General features: G+C 42.4%; 1 protein-coding gene across 2 annotated transcripts in view; it reads right to left on the bottom strand.

Annotated features, from left to right (window-relative positions):
• CRADD (CASP2 and RIPK1 domain containing adaptor with death domain) overlaps window positions 1-20577 on the bottom strand; it is a 218037-nt gene that overhangs the window by 15782 nt on the left and 181678 nt on the right. Inside the window, exons 3-8 of one of the 2 annotated variants that reach the window (XM_059936671.1) lie at window positions 17592-18980; window positions 15122-15180; window positions 12887-13216; window positions 12668-12776; window positions 12080-12290; window positions 9972-10068 (exon numbers count right to left, since the gene is read on the bottom strand). In XM_059936671.1, the coding sequence (XP_059792654.1) occupies window positions 18679-18980 (302 nt within the window). In that variant the 3' untranslated portion in view covers window positions 9972-10068; window positions 12080-12290; window positions 12668-12776; ... (1 more) ...; window positions 15122-15180; window positions 17592-18678. Of the gene's footprint in view, window positions 1-9971; window positions 10069-12079; window positions 12291-12667; window positions 12777-12886; window positions 13217-15121; window positions 15181-17591; window positions 18981-20577 lie in introns of those variants that run through there. The other variant, XM_059936672.1, reaches the window with a different exon arrangement.

The following is a 20577-nucleotide window of genomic DNA, read 5'->3' as shown; positions in this document are numbered from 1 at the left end:
TTACAGGACATTCCAGACCCTTTCTTCTCAAGTGCACACAGAACATTCTCCAGGATATATCACATCTTGGGTCACAAATCAAGCCTCAGTGAATTTAAGAAAGTTGAAATCATTTCAAGCATCTTTTCCAACCACAACGCTATGAGATTAGAAATCAATTACAGGGAAAAAAATGTAAAAAACACGAACACATGGAGGATAAACAATATGTTACTAAATAACCAAGAGATCACTGAAGAAATCAAAGAGGAAATCAAACAATACCTAGAGACAAATGACAATGAAAACAAGATGATCCAAAACCAATGGGATGCAGCAAAAGCAGTTCTAAGAGGGAAGATTATACCAATACAATCCTACCTCAAGAAACAAGAAAAATCTCAAATAAACAATCTAACTTTACACCTAAAGGAACTAGAGGAAGAAGAACAAACAAAACCCAAAGTCAGTAGAAGGAAAGAAATCATAAAGATCAGAGCAGAAATAAATGAAACAGAAACAAAGAAAACAGTAGCAAAGATCAATAAAACTAAAAGCTGGTTCTTTGAGAAGATAAACAAAATTGATAAACCTTTAGCCAGACTCATCAAGAAAGAGAGGGTGGGCTTCCCTGGTGGCGCAGTGGATGAGAATCTGCCTGCTAATGCAGGGGACACGGGTTCGTGCCCTGGTCTGGGAAGATCCCACATGCCGCAGAGCAACTAGGCCCGTGAGCCACAACTACTGAGCCTGTGCATCTGGAGCCTGTGCTCTGCAACAAGAGAGGCCACGATAGTGAGAGGCCCGCGCACCGCGATGAAGAGTGGCCCCCGCTTGCCGTAACTAGAGAAAGCCCTAGCACAGAAACAAAGACCCAACATAGCAATCAATCAATCAATAAATAAATCTTAGAAAAAAAAAACAAAGAAAAAGAGGGAGAGGACTCAAATCAATAAAATTAGAAATGAAAAAGGAGAAGTTACAACGGGCACCACAGAAATACATCATAAGAGACTACTACAGGCAAATCTATGCCAATAAAATGGACAACCTGGAAGAAATGGACAAATTCTTAGAAAGGTATAACCTTCCAAGACTGAACCAGGAAGAAACAGAAAATATGAACAGACCAATCACAAGTAATGAAATTGAAACTGTGATTAAAAATCTTCCAACAAACAAAAGTCCAGGACCAGATGGCTTCACAGGTGAATTCTACCAAACATTTAGAGAAGAGCTAACACCCATCCTTCTCAAACTCTTCCAAAAAATTGCAGAGGAAGGAATACTCCCAAACTCATTCTACGAGGCCCCCATCACCCTGATACAAGAAACAGACAAAGATACTACAAAAAAAGAAAACTATAGACCAATATCACTGATGAATATAGATGAAAAAATCCTCAACAAAATACTACCAAACAGAATCCAACAGCACATTAAAAGGATCATACATCACGATCAAGTGGGATTTAACCCAGGGATGCAAGGATTCTTCAATATATGCAAATCAATCAATGTGATATACCATGTTAACAAACTGAAGAATAAAAACCATATGATCATCTCAATAGATGCAGAAAAAGCTTTCAACAAAATTCAACACCCATTTATGACAAAAACTCTCTAGAAAGTGGGTATAGAGGGAACCTACCTCAACATAATAAAGGCCATATACAACAAACCCTCAACAAACATTACTCTCAATGGTGAAAAATGGAAAGCATTTGCTCTAAGATCAGGAACAAGACAAGGATGTCCACCGTCGGCACCATTATTCAACATAGTTTTGGAAGTCCTAGCCACGGCAATCAGAGAAGAAAAAGAAATAAAAGGAATACCAATTGGAAAAAGAAAGTAAAACTGTCACTGTTTGCATATGACATGATACTATACATAGGAAATCCTAAAGATGCCAAAAGAAAACTACTAGAGCTAATCAATGAATTTGGTAAAGTTGCAGGATACAAAATTAATGCACAGAAATCTCTTACATTCCTATACACTAACAATGAAAGATCAGAAAGAGAAATTAAGGAAACAATCCCATTCACCATTGCAACAAAAAGAATAAAATACCTAGGAATAAACCTACCTAAGGAGGTAAAAGAGCTGTACTCAGAAAACTATAAGACACTGATGAAAGAAATCAAAGATGACACAAACAGATGGAAAGATATACCATGTTCTTGGATTGGAAGAATCAATATTGTGAAAATGACTATACTACCCAAAGCAATCTACAGATTCAATGCAATCCCTAACAAATTACCAATGGCATTTTTTACAGAACTAGAACAAAAAAATCTTAAAATTTGTATGGAGACACAAAAGACCCTGAATAGCCAAAGCAATCTTGAGGGAAAAAAAGAGCTGGAGAAATCAGGCTCCCTGACTTCAGACTATACTACAAAGCTACAGTAATCAAGACAATATGGTACTGGCAGAAAAACAGAAATACAGATCAATGGAACAGGATAGAAAGCCCAAAGATAAACCCACACACCTATGGTTAACTAATCTATGAAAAAGGAGGCAAGGATATACAATGGAGAAAAGACAGTCTCTACAATAAGTGGTGCTGGGAAAACTGGACAGCTACATGTAAAAGAATGAAATTAGAACACTCCCTAACACCGTACACAAAAATAAACTCAAATAGATTAAAGACCTAAATGTAAGACCAGACACTATAAAACTCTTAGAGGAAAACATAGGAAGAACACTCTTTGACATAAATCACAGCAAGGTTTTTTTGACCCACCTCCTAGAGTAATGGAAATAAAAACAAAAATAAACAAATGGGACCTAATGACACTTAAAAGCTTTTGCACAGCAAAGGAAACTATAAACAAGACAAAAAGACAACCCTCAGAATGGGAGAAACTATTTGCAAATGAAGCAACGGACAAAGGATTAATCTCCAAAATATATAAACAGCTCATGCAGCTCAATATTAAAAAAACAAACAACCCAACAAAAACTGGGTAGAAGACCTAAATAGACATTTCTCCAAAGACATACAGATGGCCAAGAGGCACATGAAAAGCTGCTCAACATCACTAATTATTAGAGAAATGAAAATCAAAACTACAATGAGGTATCATCTCATACCGGTTAGAATGGGCATCATCAGAAAATCTACAAACAACAAATGCTGGAGAGGGTGTGGAGAAAAGGGAGCCCTCTTGCACTGTTGGTGGGAATGTAAATTGATACAGCCACTATGGAGAACAGTATGGAGGTTCCTTAAAAAACTAAAAATAGAATTACCATATGACCCAGCTATCCCACTACTGGGCATATACCCAGAGAAAACCGTAATTCAAAAAGACACATGCACCCCAATGTTCACTGCAGCACTATTTACAATAGCCAGGTCATGGAAGTAACCTAAATGCCTATCAACTGATGAATGGATAAAGATGTGGTACATATATACAACGGAATATTACTCAGCCATAAAAAGGAACGAAATTGGGTCATTTGTAGAGACGTGGATGGACCTAGAGACTGTTATACAGAGTAAAGTAAGTCAGAAAGAGAAAAACAAATATAGTATATTAACACATATATGTGGAATATAGTACAGAACCGGTTTGCAAGGCAGAAATAGAGACAGATGTAGAGAACAAACGTATGGACACCAAGGGGGGAAAGCAGGGGGTGGTGGTAGGATGAATTGGGAGATTGGGATTGACATATGTACACTAATATGTATAAAATAGTTAAGTAAGAAGAACCTGCTGTATAAAAAAAATAAATAAAATAAAATTAAAATTGAAAAAATAAAACAAAGAAGATTCTTCACTGAAAAGCATCTTACAAGCTGAAAGAAAAGACCTAAAGATACTGACATCTGGGTTATCAAATTAAACAGCCCAGCCTCATCACCCTGCATGTGACCTGGTGGTCTTCAAGCCCCACCTGCAATACAGAGCTAGCATTAAGCTTTTTAGTGCCCTAACTTAAAATATAAATGACAGCCAAGGATCACCAGACATTAAGAAAGCCTCAAACATAACAGAGATTACAAGCGTAGAGATTAAAGTAATTGGAAGGTAAAAGAAGGTGAAAACTATCAGACAGCTATGAGAATATTTGCAAACATGAAGCAATAGGATGCTATTTTAAAAGGAGTATCCATAAAACAAAAACATCTTAGAAATGAAAAAATACAGCATAAATTAAAAAATCCAATGAAAAGGTTGGATGAAAAATTTGATAAAATTTCCAGAAAACAACAAAACGACAGAAAATAGGAGAGAAAAGAGAACATTTAAGGAGGAAGCCAGGAAGTCTGATATCTAAACCCAATATGAGTCATAGAAAGAGGGAAAAAAAGAAAATGGAAGAAATGAAATCACGAAAGGAAGGTGAGATGACCCCCTAGCGACTCTACAGTGAGAAGGCGGTAGATAATGCCTAAGCCTGGAGAAAAATCATTGGCTCAAATGTTTTCTGAATTAGTTAATAAATGGAACAACACTCCTAAACTACGTCCTGTAGGCAAATGAAGTATTATATGACACCTCCTCTGAAATATTGGGGTCCTGGGATGCAGGACTCAGGACAGTATATGCTGCCCAGCTAGGGTGAAGGGCCAGGGCACAAGAAATGCCACCTCAATGCCACTGCTACAGAATTGGGACATTGGACTTATGGTAATGTTTCCAGGTTACAAGCCATTGTGCATCATGCTGACCTTCTACTCCCCATTTCCACAGCCATTGACTAGCGTTCGTAAAAGAGATCATTATTGATAGCCTTCACCCTGTCATCTTTGGCTGTAGTTCACAGAACCAAGGGGCTTTTTGAGAGGTGTCATCTTGGAGAGAAGGACCCAAAAGCCAAATAAATAGTGCAACTGAGTCACCCTAATGGAAGGTTAACAAAATGAAGGAAACCCAGGACCAGGCCTGAAGCACTGAGGGAGAGAGTGGGGAACCAGAGTGTCCTCACAGGAACATTTGAGGCTTCCCTTCAGTATGACCCCATAGCTCGCTGATCTTTTCCTTCTTATCACTTGTCACAGCCTGTAACTTTTCAAGCTGATTGTAAGGTCCAGGAGGATAGTATCTATGCTTGTTTTGTTTTGATGTCCCTCATCTGCACTCAGCACTAGGAGGTGCTACAAAAAAATTGTTAAATGAGTGAACAAAAGATCCAGGTAAGAGCAGAAAAGTTTGAGCTGGTAAGTGAGATACCGAGCCCAGAGAAATTTCCTGAACTAAAAAGAAGAGGAAACCATGGTGACTTGATAGGGGACGCCAACAGCCTGGACAGGAGAGGGAAGAGGTTCTCACAGGTGCCAACTGTGTCTGGAGATTCCAGCAGTTAGACACATACGCATGGGTTTGTGCCTGAAGCATTCACTGTGAATCCTAAATACTGGTGCCATTCCTGCCAAGGCAAGCCCTGCCCTACAAGGGCGGCCACCATGGTTGGAGATCTGTTTAGTTCATAGACATGGGGCTGGAAAGGGAACGCCTCAAGGTTTTACTTGGAAGCCCAAACTTCAGGTTGACCAAAACCACCTCACATCATCTTTGCTGGAATTAATAAACTCAGAGGATAGGTCATTTCCCAATCCTGTGGATGATTTAACAAGACGAGCCGTTTGGTAGGCAGGATACAGTCACAGTCATCTGTAAAAGGCAGGAGGATTACCCCTCAGAGGGTAGAGTAGCCTAATGACGTTTCACTTTGAAAACAGTCTTGGAGTCTGCTCTGTGGGGACAGAAGGAAGGCTTTGGGGTAGAGATAGAGAGCAATGAGGATTTTTAGTGACGTCAAGAAGAAGCTCAGGTTTCATTTGGCTAAAAAAAGCCAGAATACTCCCGAGAACACTCAGATACTAAGACAACTTCTTAGTACTGCCCCATAATTGTGGGAGAAAAAAATTTCAACTGTTCATCTAAAATCGTTTTGCTAGGGATGGGATGTGGGATCTCCCTGCTCAGAGAAAGGGGACAGGCCTCTTCTCTCTGAGAATCTGGCTTTTCCTACACTTTCTCATGCAAAAGACTATCAGGAGAAGGTCATGAATAGAGCACTTTTCCTTCAGCCAATGAGACAAATACCCTATTCAAAATCTCTTGCCGTGCCCTGCCCACAGACTGTCTCAGCCAGGATTATTTTGGCTTTTGACGAAATCCCACGGGGTAATAAGAGCAACCTCAGCTCTGCTGTGCTATTTCACATGACTCCATGGCTGGCAGCAGGCGGGAGCTATTAAAGATCATCTGTTTTATGAAGATCACCCACTTGCTCTCTGTAATAATGAGGGGAGAGAGCTACCGACACCAAAAACCCAGCAGGTGGGCTGGAAACATTTCAGTATGAAGCTGACACAGCCATGCTGGGGTCCTTGGCAGTACCTGGACTACATACTGGGGTTATAAAACCACTCGTATGGGCCTGAGTTCAAATTTTGACTCTGCTATGTATGACCTTGGCTGGGTTAGTTAACTTCCTTGAGCATCAGTTTTCTGACTTGTAAAATAAGGGAAATAAGGCTAAAATCCTGACTCCTAAGGTTGTCAGAGGATGGAATGACACAATGCACTTGAAATCACCTTCCTTGAGCCTGGCTCCTAATAGATGCTCCACCAGCGCTGCCTTCCCTCCTTTGTCCTCCCTCCCCCACCTCTATGCTCACTGTCTGTGAATGCAGTGTTCCTGCAGAATGAGTCAGCTGAGGCGACCAGGAATTGAGTTAATCGGACATGTTCTAGCATTGCCTTAAACAAACACCAGGACGCATCTCTGTGCGGCCTGTGACTGAGGAGGGGGTGGGGCTTATCGCCCTAGGTTACCTGTTCTGGAAGAGCTCTTCCTGTGCTGAGAACTGTAGCGGGACCTCCTGGCTAGGGCTAGGGAAGTTCTGTTTCAGCATCTGCTGCTGCCCCTGGGAACAGCTGAGGATCTGGACCTGGAGTGTAGGAACACTGTGGCCCAGCATCTGTTGATTCACTCTTTCAACAAATACTGAAAACCTGAATATAAGACAGACACCATCCATTTGTCATCAAATATCTCTATAACATTTATTCTATGCCTGACACTGATTGAAGCACTTTGCAAACATTATCTCATTGATTCCTCATAACAGTGCTGTAAGGTTGGTATTCTTACAACCTGATTTCAGAGGTAATGAAACTGAAGCACAGAGAATTTACAGAACTTGCCCAAGAAACTCATACGCAAGACTTTTTGGACTCAGTGACAGCAGCATTTACAGTCCTCCATTGTTTGTCTGGGGGAGGGGTAAGCATACACTCACCTGTTCATGATCTCATTCATTTACTGAGAATTGTATTAATCACGAAGCGTGTGTCAGACTCTGCTTTAGGAAAGGTGGGGACACAAGACCCAGGTCTGTCTTCACGGAGCCTACAATCCAAGGAGGCGAATGCCAAGGGAGCCTCATTTTTATCCTTTGACTTTGCAACCAGCAAAGAGACAGCTGACTTGGGTCAAGGATGCCAGTGGAATAGACTTCTTCTTTGTATAAAATAAATGACCTTTATGGGATATTAAACACGTGGCCTTTGCCCTTATAAGGCCCGGGCTAAGGAGTCCATCAAACACTTGCTTAGGCCTTCATATTTCAGAAGAGAAATGTGTGTAAGGCTAATGCCCTCACCAAAAACCCAAAAAGGTATGCAGCCATAAGCACTGCCTAGTGTTCTCAAACTTCACATGTGTATCACTAATGAAGAATATTTTGTATGAGGGGTTAGGTATTTATTTTTACGTGTACTTTAAATCACATTTTAAAAATAGCACTGACCCATTACTTCAAACATACTATTGCTTAAAGAGAAAAAATTTTTGAGTTAACTAAAAAAAATATTGGCACAGGTGGTGCATTACAAATGAAAAATTATCAGAGTGGTAGTCAAATGACCGGAGTCTGGGAAGCACACAGTGATTCTCACTGGGGTCATTAAGGGCATTTGGGGTGAGGCAGCTCTTCACTGTGTAGGGCTAGTGCCCACACTGCCTGCTGATGCCTAATATCCTTGGCCACTGCCCACTCCACGGTAAAAGCACCCCCCTCCAATAATGCATGGTGGGTGATAACTCCCCACAAAAAATGCCTCCAAACATTTCCAAATGCCACATGGTAGAAGGCTGGGGGGATGTGGTAACACTCCTGGTTGGGAACTATTGCTAAACTAAAGTTAAAGTCTTGCTGGAGGCCTCACTGGGAAAACAAGCTATTTTCAGATTTTTTTAAAATAGAATGAAAGTTAAGTTCAATTACCAAGTGGCTTAGTGGTGGGGGGTGGGGACCAGAGTAAGCAAATGAGAACCCAAATGAGAAGACGGCAAAGACATAAAAAGTCGTGGCAAGAGTGGGGACAGACAGAAAAGGCCGGGCGCTGCAGACAGAGCCTTCCTGGTTTGGGGCTGCTGTTAGGAGCAAGACCAGTTTCTTCCTGCTTGTCTGACAGGTGCCACCTGGCACCTGACAATGACCAGAGAGAGTGCCCGCTACCTGCTGACGAACAGGCAGTGCAACCTATCGCTTGAACTAAATGCAGTGTGACACCAAGCCAGGAAGGTATTCTGCAAGGATACAAGAATCATATGATGAAAAATGCAACAGACTTATCAATCATTAAAGAGGGAAAGAAGGTCCCAGAAAACCACGAGTCTCTTTCCAAGTGACCCCTAATGTGCTGCTAACAGTGAGGATGAATTGTGAGGATGAGAATAAATTGATGCTATTTGTACACCACCCAAGATACCGTTCGTGCCCTTTAAAAATCTTGGTTATTTTTGGTACCTTTGAGCCCTACTTTTCCCAGCGCACTCCAAGGTTTTGTGTCCTCTGCCTCAGCGTGTCTGTAGAACAAATCTTTCCAAAGTTGTTCATAGGTGGTCATAGAAAAAAAGCTTCCAATGTTAAGTTTGGTAAATACTGCACATTTCCATTTTGGAGATTCACAATGCACACTGGCACCGTAAAGCTTTTGAGAAGACTTCTTCTGTTCCCTTGGTAATTTAAAAGGCAAAATCCAAACTCCTTGCCTGGTTTTAAAAGTCAGCTGACTTGCCCCACTTTACCCAGTCGATGTAATTTTGTTGGGAGGCCTACTCATCACTACTGTTCCTAGTATCTGTCTTATCCATCCTCACTTCTCGCACATTCCTTCCTCCTCTAGAAACCCCATTCCCAGCCTCTCCACTGACTTTACACTTCTGTCAAGCCTCAGCTCAAGATTCATGTCCTAACTACTGTTCCCCACAGTGAATTTTCTCTCTACTATGAATTTTCTCAGAACTGTATCTATAAAAGGGGGTGGTCTCATGTCATTGTGATCCCTTCTAGGTTGCCTTGGGATCATTGTCTGGTTGTGTGATATATGCAGTCTGTAAGCAGCTTTGCTTCTTTTCAGCTTCTCATGGGAGCCCGTTACTATACGATGGATACTATGGGTCTCGCAGAAAAAACACTTCTTGATATATATCCCGGCGGATGTGCCAATGGCTGGCTTTGTTCCCTTGTAGAACCACCTAGAACCACCTAATGCTATTCGTGTCTCTATGAATTAGCAGCCACCGGGTAATGATTGCACGTATGTGTTCACACTGTCTATGTTTAATTACTCTGACGTTCCTCCAATTAAATGAAATGTCTGCTACAACAAATTGTATCTAAAACTGAATAACATTGGGAGTATTCAAAGTTAAGAATGTGCTCCTGGAAATGGAAGTTGACTTTTTACCTGCATGAATATTAAGAATTTATTTTTATTTCTAATATATTTCCTAACTTCCACCACCCCCCTCAGAAAAATCCCTGCCTTTCCCATGGTCTTTCTCATATCAGTTCATAATGATTCCATCTTTCCATTTGGTAAAAATACAATCTTGATGCTTCACCACCAGTTTTTTTCATTTTAACACCCTATCCAATCCATCAACAAATCCATTTGGTTCTCCCTTCAAAATGTAATCAGAACCTGACCCCTGCTCACCACCTCCACGTCACAGGATGCGTGCCCCTGGAAGCTGATTCTGAGATGGAGCTGAGTGGGCAGGAAGGTGATTAGAGAGTGCTCCTGGGATCGACACCTGTGAAAGGGAAGGAAACAGGCTTAGAAAGAGGGGGAAGCGGGGCTGAGATACTGTCACAAAGGCGGCCTGAGCTGACTGCACAAGGAGCCCTGAGCTGGGATGGCCCTTGGGAGCTGTTCTGAACTGAGGTGGGGAGCCAGGCCTTTATACCTCTTCACCTATAGTCACTGAATGCAGGCTGCCCAGGAAGGGGCAAGGCCATTGTGCAAGATGGCTCTCCTCAGAGGGGGCAATTCTTGAAGAGGGCTGACAGCCAAAGGCCATCAGCTGGAGACCTCCCTGCTGCAGGAGGAATAAATCTTCCCTTCCTGAAGGGGATCTGAGCAGGGGACCACGCATCCACTGCCCTTCGCCATGCCCGTCTTGACCCACGCCTCCATCTTCTCAGGATTAGTGCAACAGCCTCTTCACTATTTCCCTGCTTCAGCTCTCTAAAAACGTCAGCTAGAGTGATCCTTTGGGACTATAAGTTAGATGATGTCATTGCCTCTGCTGAAAACCATCCAGTAGCTTCCCATCTCACCCTGAGTAAAAGCCAAAGTCATCACAGTAGCCTGTCAGACGCTCCCCCTCTACTCCTCACAGCTCTCCGACCTCAGCCCCTACTACCTGCCCTCTTGCTCACCACACTCTAGCCACTCTGGCCCCCTTGCTATTCTTTGAAAATGTTTGGAAAGCTCTCATCTCAAGCCTTCACATTTTATTCTTCCCCTCACTCAGAATGTTCTCTCGGGCCTCAGCATGGCTCTCTCCCTCACCTCCTCCGGGTTTTTACTCATGTCACCTTCTACTCCATCCCCTGGCTCTCCCTGTCCCTTTGTTGCATCCTTTTTCTCCATAGCAGGGAGCTCTACAAGTGGAGAAATTCTGGACTGTTGCATTGACTGCTGTACCCCTAGTGTCTATATCCATGCCTAGCACATAACATGTGCTCGAAAAAACAGATGTTGAATGAACTTCTGTAAGTTACAGAAAGAGTTTCCATGATTGGCCCAAGTTGAAAATTATTCCATGGGTTCTCTAGGTCCCTAAGAAAGCCGTAACAGCTTTGAATCCTCTTCTTTTGTTAAGCTTTAGTCATGCAGGTTATTCGGTTTTCTTTACCCAAATTAAAGGAGGAGTAGCTTAAGTGTCTTTTCTAGAACAGGCAATCGAGATGCCAGAATTCTGATTTTATCTCATACCCAAACCTTACAAAAACATTTTTTTCTTTCAAATTTGCTTTAGGCTCTTAAAAGTTGAAGATATGGCTTTTGACAATGATGAAGTTTATCTGAGCCCTGTGCTCCCTGAAAGCAGTGATGGTTAAGAAATGCCCCCCTTTTGTGTCCCAAGAAACAGCTAACCACCACAAAGGACAACCCAGCCTTCCCATATTCTCAGATAAGACCCGCCTCCATCCTTTCTCAGGAGTCCCACAGGATTTGTGGATGACTCCCTTGTTCACTTGCCTCTATAAAACCCAGGCCTCCTTCCTTCTCTTTGAGACATTCCTCATTAACAAATGTTCTCCCTATTGCAAAATTATATCCACAATTGACTGGTGCATATTGTCTTTCACATTTCATAAACAGGGGACTTGTGTTGCGAGGATTTATTTTGAGCCTCAAAGGTAGTATCCGTTGGAAAATCAACAGCTGACAATAGTAAGTGACAAAATAATTCTTGACAATAGACCACAGACAACCAAAGGGTCCACTTCCTTAGCAGAAAGCCAGCACAGAGCTCAGTTTCAGAGCAGGGAATAATTACTACTTCCAGAGGCTGACAGAAACTTGATTCAAGCAGGTGGCTGGACAAAAAGATAATGTTGGAAATAATTTCCTAGTATATAAAGTAGATGTGGCTCTATATAATTTCCTCCTGAAATTAATCAACCCCAGTGTGCTGGGCACAAAAGTCTCAGTCTTGCCCTGTCTAGGATCCCTGGTTCTAAAGAAATGGGATGGAGGCAGGATGCTCCTAGAAGCTAGAGATTGTCATACATTACATGTCTGCAAGCTCTTACCTTTCCAAGAGGTGGGTCCAAGAGGTCCACCAGCCTGCCCTCCCATAGGGCAGAAGATCTATGGTCAGCTGTATAAAGATCACGGTTTAGATAAATGGCTTCAACTTTATTCCAATACCTTGGTTAGTCCTTCATACCAGAGTTTACATTCTTGTGCAGCCCCACAGAAACACTTAGCTCCATTCTGTTGGACACAAGCCTTCCAAATACCCTACAAAGCCAACAAATGATCAGTCAGGCTTAGATGCCAGTGAGGTCTGGTGCCCATTTATAACCTATAGGCTTAGGGTTCTTGGGGTGAGTAACTTGGATTCAGGTGTACTGGGAATCCCCTAAAAATTACATGCCAAATGGGGTGTGTGTGTTTGTGCGCACGTGCATGCGTGTGCACTTTTCTAAAGAATGACTCCACAGTCTTCTCACATTTTTCAAGGGATCCATGCCCCCTGAATGGATAAGAACCACTACCTATTACAGATATTCTGGTCCTTCAAAGAAATATTCCCTAGGCAGATCCCCCTCCATCCTTGGCTTTGACACGGCCAGGAGTACCAAGTTCACCACCAGTCTATGAGTAGGCTTACTTACTTCATTTGTAGGCACTCGGTCTTCTCCAGGAATCCACAATGAGCCATTAAGTCATGCCAAGGACCTTGGTATCAGCTAAGTCTGATTAAGTCAATTCATCTCCTAGAAGCTGACAAGAGGGAGGTTATATGACCTAATCCAACCCATTCGATATTGTCTGTTAGGGCTGCTGTAACAAAACGCTACAGACTGGGTAGCTTATAAACAACAAGAACTTACTGCTCTCAGTTCTGGAGGCTGGGAAGTGCAAGATCAAGAAGCCAACCTGGTCACGTTCTGGTGAAGGTCCTCTCCTGGTTCATAGCTGGAGCCTTCTCACTGTGTCCTCACATGCTGGAAGGGGCTCTGTGGGGTCACTTTCATGAGGGCTCCATCTTATGACCTCATCACCTCCCAAAGGCCCCATCTCCTAATTCCCTCACCTTTGGGGGTTAAGATTTCAACATATGAATTCTGGCGGCGGGGGGGATACAAACATCTTGGCAGAGCAGATATTTTCCACAAATATTCTCCATCAACAATGTAATCTGACACCCAAAATAGCACTGGCTAGAGACAGAATGCGAAAATGAAATGGAAACATATGAGTATTACCAAGATGTTGGGTCCACTTTTTTCTTTTTCAGTACTGAAACCTGGATTTCATGGTCTACGTTTTGAATTAATAATAGCTTTTAGAGTTATCGCCACATATTCTGCATAATTTTAACAGACAAGGCTTAATTGGCTCACTGAACTGTGTCTTTGTGAGACTTTAATTTTCCTATAAAACAGCAAATGCCAACAAGATAGACATCCCTATTCTAAGCTGTTTACAGTTCTAAGAAGTAAACAGGCAGTTATTACATTAAAAACATTCCTTGTATGCCAGCAACATCTAACTTTAATCTGTGGGACTTTTAGAGCAAGAACTAAGGGCTAGAGATGGCACAAAGAACCCCCAAATACGCCTGATATCTAAAACCTGAAGCCTGACCTGATTCCCCTGTGGTTAAATAAAACACATGCTTCTCAATGTCATTGTTGTCTTGATGTATAGAACGGGATAATATTGGCCACTTAGTCTATCAATAAGATTCTCTTAGCTTCTAGATTGCTTTGACACAGTAACTTGAAGGCATCTTGTAGACCTGTGGCAAGAAGTGCCATTTTGTCACATTGGATGTAAAATAAATTAAGTGGAATTCTGGTATCCATAAACTTCCCTTTAAGGGACCAACATACTAACTTGGGCAGCACTTACAAATCTCAATTGAAGTGTCACCTCCTCAGTGGCCAATTCTGTTGCTCCCTCCTCTGTGATACTGGCCAAACAGTATCGTAATTGCTGGCTGTTATGTTTGTCTCCTCAACAGGCTGAGATCCTACAGGGCAGGGACTATGTCTTATTTACCTTTGCATCTCTGGTAGCGCACACAAATTGCTAGCTTGCTGATTGTAGAGATTCATTTAATGATAGCCAAGTGTTAGATCAGAATCCCATCCCAATTCTGAATATGCCCTAAATCGTGCCTACCAGTTCACATTCCTTGTCTTTAAAGTCTTGATAAAAGTACTGAAGGACCATGTACTTCCTATTTTCATATGCAAATCACAGCAGGAAACGGTGATGTTGACCCTCACGCTTCTCAGGGACCCGGTAGGGTGGAGAATATTAGACAAACCCTGATAGCTGAAATAGTTCAACTCAATGATTTAGCAAAACATTTTTGCTGTGCCATGCACTGTTCTAAGCTTTTATTTTGTGGGAGCCTGATTGTAAGCACAGTACTGTTATTGTACACATTACATATGAAGAAACTGGCACAGAAAGGTAGAGTAACTTGCCCAAGAGATGAGCCTTATATGAGTATTCTCCATGCCTCTTACCTCTGAAGCAAGGCAGAGGGAATTTTTTCTCCCCTGTGTTCCCACAGACTCATTACTCAGGCATGGACCTCATCATCTCATATTGTGATTAGAGATCCATGTCGGTCTCGTTGGCCGAACAGTGAGTTTCTGGAGGACCGGGACTGTGGTGTATCGGTCATCTTTTTGCCTCGCCACTTAGCAGAGTAACTGGCTCACGGGAGCTTCCTGATAAGTGTCTGCTGAATAACTGAATGAGGGAAGTCTCTTTCCAAAACTACCACTTCTGAGGAATTCCTCAGAGAAAGGGATGAAGACAGACCCATTCTACTGCCTCAGTTGCCTTTGTAACCTCTGGTGGAATGTAAATATTTAACAAGGACTTTCCTTGCATTACTGTTTGTAATAGTGAAAAAGGAAAAACTATTTAAAGATCCATCTAACGTAACAGGAAAGTGGTCTGCAAGTCACGGCACATGCATATACTGGAAAGTATGCCACTGCTAAAAATGATGGTGTAGACCAGCGGCTGCACACAGATCAAACGTGGTGTCCCACCAAATTCGGATCAACAGGCACAATATTACTGTCCCCCGGAACACATACTTGTAGGAAGAGAACACTGAGCTGAGTGGACCACATGGCACAGTGGAGAAGGCATCTTGCTGTAAGAAAGAGATTAAAAACTCAGAATAAAGCCCAGAACATTTATGGGACTGTGTTCAACTTTGCTTTTTGAGGATGTAAAAATGCACAGTGGGGACAGTCAATAGCTCTACTCAAGTAACAACGGGGCTCTAAAGGGGGACCAAGCAAACAGTGGGATTATGCTGGATGTTTTGACAGCAAAAAAGACATTGTTATACTCAATAGCTAGTCTCTTTTAATTTCTTCAAATATGCTGCTAAACATTACAGGATTTTAAAGTGTGCTCCAAACACAAAGGATGTTGAAAATCACAGAGGATGTTGAAAGGTATAGAAAAATCTTTAATGACATGGAAAGATAGTTATATGTTAAATAAAAGAAGCCAACTGTAAAACAGCATGTACGATACAATCCTGTTTTTGTTAGAGAAAGAATATGCAGGCATGAGAAAGTAACTGGAGGACATAGACCAAAACTGGGCTGTAAAAGTAGTTATCTTTGGAAGATGGGAGTGGGAGCAATTCTTTTTTTTTTTTTTTTCCTTGCTCATTGGTATTTTTTCACTGCTATAAAAAAGATGTACTATTTTTGTACTGAGAAAATTTCATAGAAGTTACAGTTTTTAAGAAGTTAAGGGGCATACTCATGCACGTGCATGTGTGTGCACACGTGCACACACACACAGCACACACATATATCCCAAACCAAAGTGGAGTAAGACTTTTTTTTTTTTTTAAGAAATATGTGCTGTGCTAGTTGTTTTTTTTTTTTTTAACTTTTGGATTTATTTATTTATTTATTTATTAATGGCTGTTTTGGGTCTTCGTTTCTGTGCGAGGGCTTTCTCCAGCTGCGGCAAGCGGGGGCCACTCCTCATCGCGGTGCGCAGGCCTCTCACCATCGCGGCCTCTCTTGTTGTGGAGCACAGGCTCCAGACGCGCAGGCTCAGTAATTGTGGCTCACGGGTCCAGTTGCTCCGCGGCATGTGGGATCTTCCCAGACCAGGGCTCGAACCTGTGTCCCCTGCATTGGCAGGCAGATTCTCAACCACTGCGCCACCAGGGAAGCCCGAGTAAGACTTTTTAATCATTTTTTTTTTGTCAGCACCTACAAATGCTCTACCACCTCACGGTACTCATTAAGAATTTTATTGGGAGTAGGCCATCTCTGGGATTGTAGAACCTTCTTCCGTGCAAAAACACATGGACTCCTTGTAGGCAATCACCTATTGGATTCTCTTGGGAGGTAGGCAGATGCCATGAAGCATCACTCTTCTCCGTAAGAGGTAGAAATTCGGCAGTGATTTTGATGTTCGGTTCTTCCATTCTGCAAGTCTTCTGCAAGAGCATGAGCAGGCCCAAAGAGCTGCAGCTGCTATTTGATGGTGGAGACACGCTGCTCAGTAAGGGCAACAAGTCAGAGCTCCCTAATAACCCCATCAGCCCATCATGGCAAGTTCTTCACAGATTGTCCTTCACTGCTGACAGAGCACGAAGGTATCTGTACGTAACAGATGCCCTGCAAATGGCGGGAATGCCCTGGGTAGTCGTCAGACCCACTTCTCAAATGCCATCTAGTCGGATGCAGCCGAGCTCAGTTATACTCACTCATCCATATACGTGGTGAGAACAAAAGCTCCACTCTCTGTTAGCAAACCCAGGGGGACGGATAGCGACGTAACAAGTCCAAGGTTCAAAATGACAAGCAGTTATCGAAGATGCCGTGGAAGAACAGTCTATCGCTGGGTGCAGTGATGGGGCCAAAAGTGTGAGGATTTTACAAGATAATGAATTAATGGCTGGACTACAAAATGGAAAATTAGAGCTGATAAGGCCAGTGGACCATCCTTCTGAACTGTTTGCTGAACCGTAAAATAACCGATTCTTTTTAGGAAAGGGAATATGGTTACTAGACATCTGAAAGGATGTAATTAACTCACGACTGTCATCATTTTGAGCACCCACTTTCTGTCCAACCTCAGCACTCTATATGCTTGTCCTCAGAGTGTTTTTCCCTTTGAAAAATTCTGAGTTAAGTTAGTATTAGGAAATAAGATTCTCTAATTATTCAGAAGGATGGATCACGGATCGGGAATGTTCACCTGTCTGTCTCTTGACTGGCTGGACCCACTGTAGCATTAATAAAGCCATATCACATTTTAAAGCTTAGCAAGAAACATGGTAATAGCACTTCCTCCTACAGTGCCCTCAGCTTTAGCCACCGTTCAGCTTGGTCTGGGAACTGCATCCGTGTTCAGCCACAGCAGCGAATTAACAGCTACCATTTCCCAAGAGCTGACAACGGGCCAGGAACTAGATGAGCCCGTGGCAAATGTTATTCCTTTAATCATCACAAAAATTTTGGAGGTGGGGACAATCATTGCCTCACTCTACAAATGAGGAAACTGAGGCTTAGAGAAGTGAAGTACCTTGTCTGAGGAGATGCTGCTAGCAGGAGGAGGGCAGCAAGCTTCTTCCAGAGCATGTGAGAGAGAGGATGGAGCAGCACGGAGCAGCTGGAAAGGGCACACAGGAGCAGTGCTGCAAGGACACATGCTCACTCCTCCGCCCCAGGCAAATCACTTCATCTTGATACAGGACGGGGCTCACCTCTCTTACCCAACTACTTCATAGGCTTTTTGTGAGGTCCATATGAGATCACATGTATGAAAAGCCTTGAAAACAGTAAAGCGTCTGACAAATACCATGTGTTATTAGTAAAAAGTCAGAAAACTGAACCACAGTCCTTAGGAGCACAACGCTTCAACCATCAAGGCTTCAATGGAAAGACCACACTGCCCCCCAACCCCCAGTCCTTTAAATAAAGGGCGCGGGATTTTCTTAAGCAAATCTTTTAAAGATAAAGGGCTCAGGTATGCATGCTGGTACTTGAACTGGTCTTTGCAGGGAGCTTCAGTGTCTTAAATTTAATGCAGACACCCTGCCTGAGTGATTCATCTTGACTAGAGAAAGTAACCATTTCGCTGTTACTATTCTGTTCCAAAGCAATGACTACTGTAATTTTACACCCTTAATCTATGCAACACAAAAATGAAAGAAAAAAAACACAAGCAATACTTTCTCATGAGAGGGCCACATTATATACAGTAATTCAATTTTTATTATTAACATCATGATTAATAGCTAAGTCCACAGTTTAGTTCCCAGGCAACATAAAAGTGGATGTTTTATATATAGAACACCTGTATTTTTTTTGAGCCACTAGGATTTACCAGTCTATTAAAAGGCAACCACACAATTAAAACCTGCACAATTCAAATAATGTAATCTCCGAGGAATTAGAAACAATGAATTGTCAAATCACCATGGGAGATCAACTGAGTAATCCCGCCTTTCAAGTAATGTCAAGTGGAAATCCCATTATCTCCTTTCATCTAAGAATCACTAACACAAAGAAACAAACCAGTCCCCCCCAAATCTACCTGCCCTGGGTGAGAGTCAGGATTCAGCACACGAGACTAGGGGATGGACTCCCCAGGTGTTGATGGGGCGCCATCATTCCAACATGTGCTGGAGCACCGAGGGGTCCACGTCCACGGCCTGGAGACCCCTGTGCAGGCTCTGGAAGGTGGCCTGCTTCCCGAAGCGCTGCCTCCAGCGAACCAAGGCCTCCACCATCTGGGACTGAACATTGTGGGGATGGTTGGCCTTACAGCGGTAGATGTCGGTCTGGGACAGCCCCAGAGACAGCACCACGGGCTCCCACTCGGGGCCCAGCCTCTGGGCCAGCTGGTTGATCTGCTGGTCGGAAGGGGAGCTGTGGAGGATGTGCAGTGGGATTCCAGCCATCCGGTCATCTGGGGAGGAGAAAGACACGAGGGTGAAGAGAGCGAGCAAACACATCAGACGGGCAGAAATTAAAAACGTGGCGGAATGACACACACCTCTAAATGGCAGGGGCCAACTTCTCCTAGTCTTCATGGGGGCTACTCAGTACAAAGCCATACATAGGGGCTTAAGAAGTACCACCCAGCATCTTTGGAAATGTTTATTACAAAAAATTTGAAAACAAGAAAATTAAAATAACTTGAAATTCCATCAGAGAAACCCATTCATAATAATTTGATCTATTTCCTTTTAATATCTTTATTGGAATATAATTGATTTACAACGGTGTGTTATTTTCTGCTGTATAACAAAGTGAATCAGCTATATGTATACATATATCCCCTTATCCCCTCCCTCTTGTGTCTCCCTCCCACCCTCCCTATCCCACCCCTCTAGGTGGTCACACAGCACCGAGCTGATCTCCCTGTGCTATGCGGCTGCTTCCCACTAGCTATCTATTTTACATTTGGTAGTGTATATGTGTCAATGCTACTTTCTCACTTCTTCCCAGCTTCCCCTTCCCGCCCTGTGTCCTCAAGTCTGTTCTCTACATCTGTGTCTTTATTCCTGTCCTGCCACTAGGTTCATCAGTACCGTTTTTTTAGATTCCATATATGTGTGTTAGCATATGGTATTTGTTTTTCTTTCTGTCTTACTTCACTCTGGATGACAGACTCTAGGTCCATCCACCTCACTACAAATAACTCAATTTCGTTTCTTTTTATGGCTGAGTAATATTCCATTGTATATATGTGCCACATCTTCTTTATCCATTCGTCTGTCAGTGGACACTTAGGTTGCTTCCATGTCCTGGCTATTGTAAATAGAGCTGCAATGAACACTGTGGTACATGACTCTTTTTGAATTATGGTTTTCGCAGGGTATATGCCCAGTAGTGGGATTGCTGGGTCATATGGTAATTCTATTTTTAGTATTTTAAGGAACCTCCATACTGTTCTTCATAGTGGCTGTATCAATTTACATTCCCACCAACAGTGCAGAAGGGTTCCCTTTTCTCCATGCCCTCTCCAGCATTTATTATTTGTAGATTTTTTGATGATGGCCATTCTGACTGGTGTGAGGTGATACCTCATTGTGGTTTTGATGTGCATTTCTCTAATAATGAGCGATGTTGAGCATCTTTTCATGTGTTTGTTGGCAATCTGTAAGTCTACTTTGGAGAAATGTCTGTTAAGGTCTTCTGCCCATTTTTGGATTGGGTTGTTTGTTTTTTTGATATTGTGCTGCATGAGGTGCTTATATATTTTGGAGATTAATCCTTTGTCAGTTGCTTCGTTTGCAAATATTTTCTCCCATTCTGAGGGTTGTCTTTTCTTCTTGTTTATGGTTTCCTTTGCTGTGCAAAAGCTTTTAAGTTTCATTAGGTCCCATTTCTTTATTTTTGATTTCATTTCCATTACTCTAGGAGGTGGGTCAAAAAGGATCTTGCTATGATTTATGTCATAGAGTGTTCTGCCTATGTTTTCTGCTAAGAGTTTTATAGTGTCTGGCCTTAATTTAGGTCTTTGATCCATTTTGAGTTTATTTTTGTGTATGGTGTTAGGG

Source organism: Balaenoptera ricei, chromosome 10 (genome assembly GCF_028023285.1).
Source record: "Balaenoptera ricei isolate mBalRic1 chromosome 10, mBalRic1.hap2, whole genome shotgun sequence".
NCBI classification, from domain to species: domain Eukaryota; kingdom Metazoa; phylum Chordata; class Mammalia; order Artiodactyla; family Balaenopteridae; genus Balaenoptera; species Balaenoptera ricei.
The sequence above is the reverse complement of the archived record's forward strand: the minus strand, read 5'-3'. Positions and strand labels throughout refer to the sequence as shown.